The 11,549-nt window shown below is 38.9% G+C and overlaps 1 protein-coding gene across 1 annotated transcript; it reads left to right on the top strand.

Moving 5' to 3' along the window:
- The first annotated feature begins 8,813 nt into the window (after positions 1–8,813).
- Positions 8,814–11,328, top strand: LOC146448427 (uncharacterized). The gene has a single exon (XM_085102595.1). The coding sequence runs from the start codon at positions 9,141–9,143 to the stop codon at positions 11,157–11,159; it is 2,019 nt and encodes a 672-aa protein (XP_084958721.1). The 5' UTR covers positions 8,814–9,140; the 3' UTR covers positions 11,160–11,328.
- The last annotated feature ends 221 nt before the right edge of the window (positions 11,329–11,549 follow it).

The raw sequence follows: 11,549 nt of genomic DNA, 5'->3' as shown, positions 1-11,549 counted from the left end.
TGCGTGCTGTTACCAAGTATCATGTTCAAACCAAGTGATCTTTTATTTGTTCAAGGGATTAATATGGCAGTGCTAAACTGCACGAAAATTGCGGAAAAACCGACTAACGACGTTATTGTAGGAAATTCTAAGACACATACAAGTAACCATGGTTTTCTGAGATATTTGCCGGAATAAAAATTCAAACACTGCAATTGCATTGCCATTTACTATCAGATCTAATCGATACGTGCCACCAGAACTGAAGCAATGATGCAAAGCTTTGTCGTTGTACGCTGCCCGTTGGTAAGGCGTGAGCTCAATTTGTTCATGGCCTATAACGTTTTTTTTGCCCATGCATTGTATACAAATGAAGCTCGCTAGGGTAGCGTTTGAATTTTACTTTTAATTAAGTTTTTTTTTCCCACGGCCTATTGATAGTCAGCGGCCAGGTAATCTTCTTTTCCCCAGTAAGGGTGTTTTAAATTAAATTCTGTCGCAAAATTACCTGAAGCAATTTATTCAGTGTTATTTCTGTTATCCTGGCTTTTTAGCACTGAGATATTAAGAGTAAATGTCTGTAAAAACCAAAGAAATCCCGGACACAGCTCAAAATTCGAATTCGCTCATACTTTGTAGATTGATAGGCCCTAGTACCACACTTATGAAAAGGACATCCATTTAACCAAATAACCACTCGTTTACGAGAAACGAAGTTTAAATTATCAACGGCATTTTTGGTCAACAAAGCCTCAAATAATGTCAACTTTCATTAAGCTACCGAATCAAGCAATCGTAACTTTTGAATCTCTTACACGCAAATCCTATTCATTAAATGCTTTTTTAGTTCTCTGACTTGTAACATAGCCAGGCAACTCTTCTTATAAATATTTTACGATTTTTTTTTTTTAAGGAATGCCAACGGCTTCTCTTAAAGGCTTTGTTAGGACCTCCAACAAACTAGCCATAACTACCTGTGGTACTCAAAAAATCTCACCGAAAAACCTTCCGGGGGTACAATTTATGATAGTTTTCAGTTTCTACCGCTTCAATGTCTTGGGATCTTTCGTACGTTAAGAAAAAAACATTTCTAAACTGAGCATATTTTCACTATCCGCCATTTTGAAATGAACAACAAACACACTTGAATTGTTTATAAAACTTACATTGTTTTATTCAAATAAGCCGCTTGAAACATCTATTTGTACGAAGTATCAACTGCGGTAAATCCCTTTTATGTTCTTTTTTGTGAATTGAAATCATAACCTAAAGTGTAGCAAGTTAACATAACAAAATCGCGTCTGGCAATGGGTTTGCATAATTTCTACATTTTTGCCGTGACTCACCTCATTCCTGTCACTGACCTTCAACAAACTTGATTTCTTTGCCGTTATTTTCTTAGTTCTCGGTTTGATCTTACGTTCCCTACTATACAAGCCAAGCTACAAACCATTGTGAATCTTTCACCGCGAGCTCAGCCGTTCCAACCAGAAATTTGTGCAGTATTTTCGTCTATTTCGAATACAGTTTTACAGAAATTCACGTGATCAACACGGAACGTCACTTTGTGTTACTTTGCGTCACGCTCACGCAACTTCCAATACCCCTTCTTTGGCAAAACTCGCTTACGCGAACCTTGAGACTGGAAAAGGTCAAAACTGGCAAACATATTTTATAACTTGAGCTAAGCGAAAAAAGACAATAAACTTCTTGTCGCTATTTGTCTAGGAAGACGTGAATTAACTCAACGGGAACTCCAACCAATAAACCGGCAAATGGGTGGCTTACTGCAGTACACATTTGTTTTACGAACTTAAAAAAGATTAAATAAAAGTCAAGGCTTTTTAAAGCACTTTCAGGCTAAGGTTGACTAAAAATAGAAAATGAATAAATGTTTTTAAGTTGACTGTGATCAGCTTGTACCATATAACTGGGTTTTCAAATACCTTATGCAAAAATGACTGACATTTTAACATTCCCGTTTGTTGCATTCACTAGCCTCGTTCAAGGTAAAATACTCTTTTGATTTTTAAACTCAATAACGAAGCTAGTGAGGCTAATTTGAATGCAAACAAAAGGATATTAAAATGTCAGTCATTTTTGCAAAGGGTCTCTGCCCCCACCCTCCCACCCATTTTCTTTAAAATGAAACTCACGGTCGCGCGCGACAAGACAGTTACCGTTTCGCAGGACTTTCGCGCGCGGGGCAAACTCACGCACAGCGTCTTCTATTTGTCGCTCAAAAATTGTGACTGAAAAAGAAAAAGAATTTATTTTAGCCCAGATTCTAGCGGAGGTAGAGAGTCTGGCCCTTCGATCTTCGTCCTTAACCTATTGCAAACACTTTCATTATATCCAATTCTGATCAAACGAGGACTGCATGAAGTGCACCAACCACACATAAACTAAACACCTAAGGGGTTCGTCAAAATAAACAATTCTATATGAAAACGTATTCTGGCAGACTTGTCTTCCCTAACACTCCTTTATTAATGCCAAATTTTTGGCAACTTTAGCTTATGTTGCACTGTCCAATTGCAGCTTACAATGTGAGATTTGGGAAGGTTATAATAATAATAATAATAATAATAATAATAATAATAATAATAATAATAATAATAATAATAATAATAATAATAATAATAATACAGTCAACTCTCTCATAGCGACCACTTCTCATAAGCGACCACCTTCCGTTTTCTCAGTTAAATACTGTTTCAAGAGCTGTCTCGTAAGCGACCACCACTCAAATTTCTTAAGGGACCGCGACCACTTTTTAGGCCAGAAATTACACATTCTTTTGTTTTCTGTTTCCGGTAAACGACCACACAACATAATCACGTATGATCGCATGTAAATCATTACTCAGAAGTGACAAAAGTTCAATTTTGATGACGCTTCCCCGTACTGCTGACAGATAATGACAGTTTACAGACAGAGAAGATGGCTACAATTAGATGTTTAGGTAAACGGGAATTGTTACAGTGATCTGTTCCAAAATGAACCATGAACCATGTTATACAAAGTTTCATAAAAAGAATGAATAAATGTGAAAAAAATCAAATAAATAAGTTTCTATTTGCCTGATTTTAGCTGCTAAGGTAACATTTTTTTGTAATTAATTAATCAATCCAGTATTAGGCTTAGTTTGTTGATCTTTCCCGTAAGCGACCACCTCCCGTAAGCGACCACTTTGTCGTGCACCAAGGGTGGTCGCTTACAAGAGAGTTGACTGTAATAATAATAATAATAATAATAATAATAATAATAATAATAATAATGATGATAATAATAATAATAATAATAATAATAATAATAATAATTTTGGCAGGTGACATTTACGTGCACATGATCTTTCCCCAACAAGCTGGGTAAGCAGATCAATGAACGGTAAGTTCCATCCACATTTAATCCCAGATTCTCACAAAGCTCCCTCAACATTTTAACTGGGAAATTTGGTAACTTCTTCTCGCTCGCCAAGCTGCATGACTTTATCGATCGCCAACCTTATCTCGACATTCCCGAACCGACTGAGATCAGGGTACGCGATTACCGCCAAGCAATACCCAAACGTTCACGGTGCAAGGGACATATGGTCATTTCCTGGATGTTCGGCGGTGTTTGAAAACAGGCTGGCACTTCTTGCTAGTATGAGCTCGACTTCCGTTTCACAGCCACTAAATTTCAACAGTTTTTTGTGACCTGATACACTCTTGTTGCACGACACAGGAGGTAGGATCCCACACGACAGAATCCTACTTCTTGGATCACATCCACATTCGCCACCGACCAAAAGAGAGAAAGACATTTTCCTTCTTCTGACCAGACGTATCAGCTTTCGGTTAACAGCCGCATTTCGGAAACATGACAGAACGGAGTCGGCTCCGAAAGGTTGTTCATTTCAGTAAATATTCTAATAAGTGTTATTAAACTGAGAACCGGGTTTGCGAGATAACTGTCTTTGCTTCGAATTTGATGTAATGACGGCATTTATCCTTTCATGATATTTGTTTTTATTCCATTTCGAGTTTCGTTTCGACTGATTTGCTTTCTTCACTTTGCAAGAGACTCTTTAACCGAGGCACGTATTCAAACAATACTCGTCATTGCTACGGTTTCACGATTGCCGTGGGCCACAGCACACCGTTTTGGACAGAACAGGGACATAATCATAGACATTATGCAGTTCAATACACTTTGGACTTATACTGCCGTCTTGAGGTAAATTGAAGGGGTAAAGTAATGACGGAAGGCCATGTGACGTGTACTGCGAGAAACGGCCCTTCGACAAGGGTAATTTGATACAAACAGGTAAGCTTATTTCAATCCATTTCTTTGTCGGATATGTGAAAATCTGTAGTAGTCCCGAAACATTTTATTCTTGGATATTTGAACCACCAAAAAAGGGAAATTTTGGACTGACGCTTTCGAAAAAAAACAAACAAACAAACAAACAAACTCAAATACATGCTCAGTCAGTGTCTGGTTCTCCAGGAAACCCATTCCAAAGGGGCAGCACTAAAAGCAGGAACCCGGAATCTGAAATCCGAAATCCAGAATCCAGAATCCGGTTCCAGCGGAAGCCTCAAGATTCAACAATTAGGTTGTACAAAGATTGTCTCCAGAAAACCTTAACATAGTTTCAAAATGAAGATATAGACTATCAAATTTCTTTTCTTTACTGTACGCTCGATCGTTTTTAAATGTTTTAACCAAGAGACCAATCATTTTTCATTTGCGGGAAATAATGACTTAATTAGATTTTTTCTCTGGTGCCACGAATCGAAAAATATAACATTTGCGTTGACAATATTTTCAGACAATTTTTGTACAATCTAATTGATCAATCTTGAGGATTCCTTTGGATCCGGAGTGCAGTTTTCTGTTCCGTATTCCGGATTCCGGATTCCTGATTTTAGTGTTGCCCCTTAGTTTTCAAAATGGCGTCCGTCGGCAAATTTGTCATATTAGCAAACTTCAATGAAGTCGTATCACACAACTAACCGACATCCCAAAAAAATGCCAGCACACATTTTGACATCTATCCTTTATTTGTATCTGCAGTATAGTTTGAGGTCCTAGTTTGGAGTACTAATTGATCAATCTTGAGGATTCCTTTGGATCCGGAGTGCAGTTTTCTGTTCCGTATTCCGGATTCCGGATTCCTGATTTTAGTGTTGCCCCTTAGTTTTCAAAATGGCGTCCGTCGGCAAATTTGTCATATTAGCAAACTTCAATGAAGTCGTATCACACAACTAACCGACATCCCAAAAAAATGCCAGCACACATTTTGACATCTATCCTTTATTTGTATCTGCAGTATAGTTTGAGGTCCTAGTTTGGAGTACCGACATGATTTTTAGGGAGTTATATTAAGGTACCTCAAAACTATTTGAAAAGAGTATCGAAGGTGGCTTCAAGAAAAAACCCATGACCGTTGTTAAGGTAGAAAATAACCGCCTTTCTTATCACTGCGGAATTTTCTAGAGACCAGACTATAAAGTTCCAGTAAAGGAAGATTTACAGTGTATTTTTAACGAACACTAGAATGCTATGAATATTGTGAAATTTCGATCCAAATTAGCCTCAAAACCAACGCAAACGTTTTTATTAAATTACTCTTACGGAAACGAATTTTAAAACGAACTAACCCCGTTTTGTTTAGTTTGGGTCAAAGGCCTATCTATAGAAAAAGTATGAGTGAAATCGAATTTTGAGCTGTGTCCGCGATTTGACGATTATATTTGATGCTTAGGGACATTTACTCTTAATTTCCTAAATACCGAACTTGGCAAACAGAGAAGCTAAGTGCTGCAACCCTTGCCTAGTCCCTGTACGGCTTTCTCCCAGGCCCTCACGGTCAATTCTTTTCGATGACGTATCCGAGGCGAACGGCCGGGGAAAGCCCAATCTCGTTCCCAGAGGCTGCGTTCCTTTTGGTCAGCACCAAGGAAGCAAGACCTCTGGGCTAATCAATGTCAAAATCCAGCAAATCGAAATCTGATTGGATATTACATTTTACCGGAAGTGTCTTTGAATCGGAGGTTTCAAAACAAGAAACGAAATAGACTGTCAAAGATATCGAAGCAAAAACTGCCATAGAATCGAAATGCTAAATTTTCACACGCCTTTTTTTTTACCGTGAGTAAACACGAAAAAGATAACAAGTCAAATCACATGACTAAACGGAAAAGGCGCGAAAACCTCTGCGATATGTTGCAGCGTTTGACAAAGCTGAATGACAGTTGACACTTGCGACGGTCGAGTTAGCGATGGACCTGACAATTTTCGGAAAAACTCCTCTAATTATCGACTCTGAAATGTGGTTCATAGTCAATGATGGCCGCTTAAAATCGTTCTTAACATTGTTTGAAGCGGATAAGAGTTTAACAGCCTTTCTCGTGCTGTTGAAGGAACTGAAAGAAGCAAACTTGTAATCCATTCGCACCGCTTAGTCTGCGAGTTGATCTGACTGGAGCAGAATTTATTGAAGATTACTTTGTTGAACAGGAACAGATATTCTGTCAGCAGCCCAGCAGAAACATAATTGAACTTGAACAAGGAAAACCAACGGCCTTTGCTACCACTGCGTTAAAAGCGGAGTATTCAAGAATGCGTGGCCCAAAAAGTGGTTCAGAAAGCGGACGGACAGAAAGACAAAAATATTAACGCTTGCCGGAATAGCGAGCGTTGTCACTCTTTACACAACAGTTCATTTTTGAGCTTTGTAAGTTTGCAGCTTATAGGACTGATAAACCACATCGAGTGCAGGTAAAATTTTTTTTTTTTCAGGGTGAGTTTCTTAAGCTTACACTGAGTGTGTGAATTGAAAAAAAAATTGCCTCTCTCTCTGATAAGCTTAGATTTTCAAGTTGCTGGTTATTTCGGTTGAACGTTTACAGCCGTTGTGTCTTGTTATTAAATGTACTTCTACTATTTTATTGTATTTTTTCTGGGATCATTGTATCTGGGTAAGCAAAAACCGATCTTGTGAAACCTATCGTTTGTAAATTTCACGGCGGAAAAAATAAGCTTACATTTGTAAACAATTGTTGTTATTTGTCGTCGACGGCAATCAGGTTAGGAGCGGTATCTTGCTGAAGTTTCTCGAATGTTGTTTGAAAATCTTTACCCTGTTTTAGTTAATTCGGGTTAAGGCTTATATAACCTCCGACCAGGCTCTATTTTCGTTTCGCTATTAACTTTACCATGGCGTCATGAAAAAACTTGGCTATCTGATACTGCGTAGACTGCGTATATTCACCCCCATTTTAAAGTTTTAAAAACTACACTTACAGGCGAAAAGAAACTTAATTTAATTCCAAATGAGTATAGTACAACAAATGGTTTCTAATTGCCATAGCCTATATATGTTTATTATTTTTTTTTTTTGCCCCTGTCTATGGAAAATGTTTGGTTTTTTAAAACGACCTGAAAATGGGCAAAATGAATTTGTCATTTGTCGTGGTTGAGAGAGGCAAATCGTCGACAATCCTTAAACCAAACCCAGATTTTACGAAGCCTTTGTTTCGGTTATACGAAGAAGCAAAGACTTAGAAAAACATTTGACTATAAAAAATTGCGATAAAACGTTTCGTAAAAACATTATAAAAAGGTTAAAAAACACGACGTTTCGATGTACATTACATCATTATCAAGTGAAATTAAAAATGCAAGATTGCGGCTATAAATACAAAAATGGACAATAGATATTAATTAAAATAGTAGCATTGAAAAATGCTACCGGTTAAACAAAAAGTTTCGCACGTATAGAGTCCGTTTGAGTGTTCAAGCAAGGCTTAAGTTTCTTGATGTACAGCATTTCAAATACCAAACAATCAAATTTGCTCTGACACTTTCTCAAGATGTTAAAATGGCCCTGATTCAATAGGTGTTTGCTCCCGTGAGCTTCAAGAAAATGTTTGCCAATTGCCGAGTTCTTGTGCTCAGCAACGCGTTGAAAAAGGTGTCTGGCTGTATAGCCGACATAATCTGCATCGCACAGATCACATGCAAAATAGTAAACAACGCATTGCTGATTCACAATCGACGGCTTAACTTCCCTAGGCTTAAGATCATGTTCTAATTTCCTACTAACAAAAACTGGCTGCAATATGGGGCCAATCTTATTACTTAGGTCGTTAAATTGCCTGCGAACCGCATTGGCAGCTACTTGATCCTTAAAAGGAAGGATAATTCTGATCTTACGACCGCCTTCAGGCTTCTCTTCCGCTGCCTGTTCCGATACATTACGAAGAAAATCACTAATGATGGAATCTATGAGAGCCCTAGGATAATCTAGGCGACTGAAAATTGAGCGCAATTTGTTACATTCTAAATTGAAAGCTTCTGTTGTGGAACATAGAGCGTACGCGCGATGTAACATTGTTTTCACTAAAGACACCTTGTATCGTTTGTCGGTATGGCTATGGTAATGCAAGAGTAAGCCACTGTTCGTTTGTTTCCTGTAAACTTGAGTTTCAAGTTTAGTCCCACACTTGATGATTTCAATGCCAATAAAAGGAATCCTACCACTGACAGGGAGTTCCATTGTAAATTTCATGCTGGGATGGAGACCATTCAGAGTATTGAGAAACTCAGAGGCAGCGTCACCACTAGGCATTTTAGCCAGGGTATCAGGGTGTCCATTTTTGTATTTATAGCCGCAATCTTGCATTTTTAATTTCACTTGATAATGATGTAATGTACATCGAAACGTCGTGTTTTTTAACCTTTTTATAATGTTTTTACGAAACGTTTTATCGCAATTTTTTATAGTCAAATGTTTTTCTAAGTCTTTGCTTCTTCGTATACTCAAACGGGATAACCAACTGCACTTTTTCAGACGTCTTGAAAAGTGTAGTCAACGCCTCATCAAATGCGAAGGCGCCATTGAATTTTTACGTTTATGTTTGAACTTTGGTGTTACACCAACTTTCGCACAAGTCGACCGTACAAGAGCACGCAAATGGAAGAAATCTTCAGAAACTTATCAAAAGGATGTCATCGAAGAGGAATTGAGTTTCAAACTCTCCCAGCTCAAACACCTCAGAGAAGAAGTACAGAATGCTTACAAAGATCTCCGAGATAAATGCTCTTTGCTTCGCTTCATCGCCATCTTGCGAACATTGAGTGTTCTACGCAACAACCAGTACGAAGAAATGATGAAGGGCCATGTCAGCAAAATCTCGCGATTAATATCAAAGAAGCTTGATGTCAATGAGCATATAAACAACCTATCTTCTTATCGCCTTACGTTCTTCGAGAAGCTTCTTATCTGCAGAGGTCTGAAGTTTTCAGTACCACAAAAGGTCTCGCCCATCGACATACATGCGAGCTTTGAGAAAGCATATTGGAAAATAGAGCCGTTGTTGGATGATTCTGAGAAGGAACTGGCAAGCTCAACTCTACGCTCAATCGCCTTGAACTATATCCATCGTACAAGCCCCAAACCACCAAAGGCTCTTTTGAATGCTCTTAATCGCTTGAAGAAACGTGACGACATCATAATCACCAAGCCTGATAAAGGTTCTGGCGTAGTGGTAATGGACAAGACCGAATACATCCGTCTTCTAAGCGCTGCTTCAATCGATAACACTTCTAAGTTCGTACATGTTGATGAAAAGCGACCAAAGAGGCGTGGACGTCCAGCTCAACATTTCCACCCGCTCTTACAGAAAGAAAAAGAGTTGCGCACAGCCTTACGTCAAATTCTACCTGAAGAGATCGCTAACTCGCTTTCTCCGAAGAGTTCCAGATTGTCACACTTGTATGGCCTTCCGAAGACCCATAAAGCCACACTGAGTATGAGACCCATTTTATCAGCAACTGGCGCCTACAATTACAATCTCGCCAAATGGCTCGAAGAGAAACTTAAGCCACTCTCCATCAATGACTACACAATCACTGATGCCTTTGCTTTTGCTGATGAAATCCGTACCATTTCCGTGAATGAGGATGACATCTTAGTCTCCTATGATGTGACATCACTTTTCACCAACGTACCTTTGAGTGAGACGATTAACATCCTAGTCCACAAAGCGTTCACCAACGATTGGTTCAACAAGACCTACGGCCTTAACTTGCAGAAGGATCAGCTTGCCAAATTACTGGAAATTGCTACAACCAACCAGCTTTTCCAGTTCAATGGTCTTTTGTACGAACAGACTGATGGGGTGGCCATGGGCTCCCCTCTTGGTCCTCTGATGGCTAATGTTTTTATGTGTCACCTGGAAGAGAAGCTCTCCCGTGATGGTCTGATGCCTGACCTGTACAAACGTTACGTGGATGATACCCTGGCTAAAATGCCTAGTGGTGACGCTGCCTCTGAGTTTCTCAATACTCTGAATGGTCTCCATCCCAGCATGAAATTTACAATGGAACTCCCTGTCAGTGGTAGGATTCCTTTTATTGGCATTGAAATCATCAAGTGTGGGACTAAACTTGAAACTCAAGTTTACAGGAAACAAACGAACAGTGGCTTACTCTTGCATTACCATAGCCATACCGACAAACGATACAAGGTGTCTTTAGTGAAAACAATGTTACATCGCGCGTACGCTCTATGTTCCACAACAGAAGCTTTCAATTTAGAATGTAACAAATTGCGCTCAATTTTCAGTCGCCTAGATTATCCTAGGGCTCTCATAGATTCCATCATTAGTGATTTTCTTCGTAATGTATCGGAACAGGCAGCGGAAGAGAAGCCTGAAGGCGGTCGTAAGATCAGAATTATCCTTCCTTTTAAGGATCAAGTAGCTGCCAATGCGGTTCGCAGGCAATTTAACGACCTAAGTAATAAGATTGGCCCCATATTGCAGCCAGTTTTTGTTAGTAGGAAATTAGAACATGATCTTAAGCCTAGGGAAGTTAAGCCGTCGATCGTGAATCAGCAATGCGTTGTTTACTATTTTGCATGTGATCTGTGCGATGCAGATTATGTCGGCTATACAGCCAGACACCTTTTTCAACGCGTTGCTGAGCACAAGAACTCGGCAATTGGCAAACATTTTCTTGAAGCTCACGGGAGCAAACACCTATTGAATCAGGGCCATTTTAACATCTTGAGAAAGTGTCAGAGCAAATTTGATTGTTTGGTATTTGAAATGCTGTACATCAAGAAACTTAAGCCTTGCTTGAACACTCAAACGGACTCTATACGTGCGAAACTTTTTGTTTAACCGGTAGCATTTTTCAATGCTACTATTTTAATTAATATCTATTGTCCATTTTTGTATTTATAGCCGCAATCTTGCATTTTTAATTTCACTTGATAATGATGTAATGTACATCGAAACGTCGTGTTTTTTAACCTTTTTATAATGTTTTTACGAAACGTTTTATCGCAATTTTTTATAGTCAAAAGCAACTTACATAATTATGAAAATAAGGTTAATCAAAACAAGGTGGATCCCAGCTCCTTCTGCTAAAAGGGCTTGCCCCCAGGGGCCCCACTCACATATTTTAATGACGGGGGGGGGGGGGGGGGGGGGTCCGACAGAGGTTCATATTTTATACCCAAAAAAATTCCAAATTCTACCCCAAAAAAATCCCTACTTTGTTTAGCATAC

Source organism: Pavona decussata, unplaced genomic scaffold (genome assembly GCF_977016875.1).
Source record: "Pavona decussata unplaced genomic scaffold, jaPavDecu1.1 SCAFFOLD_931, whole genome shotgun sequence".
Taxonomy (NCBI): domain Eukaryota; kingdom Metazoa; phylum Cnidaria; class Anthozoa; order Scleractinia; family Agariciidae; genus Pavona; species Pavona decussata.
This window is presented reverse-complemented; position numbering and strand designations above follow the sequence as displayed.

What these genes read in the sequence shown, in the direction of transcription:
- LOC146448427 (XM_085102595.1), top strand. Translation starts at nt 9,141, where the DNA reads ATGATGAAGGGCCATGTCAGCAAAATCTCGCGATTAATATCAAAGAAG.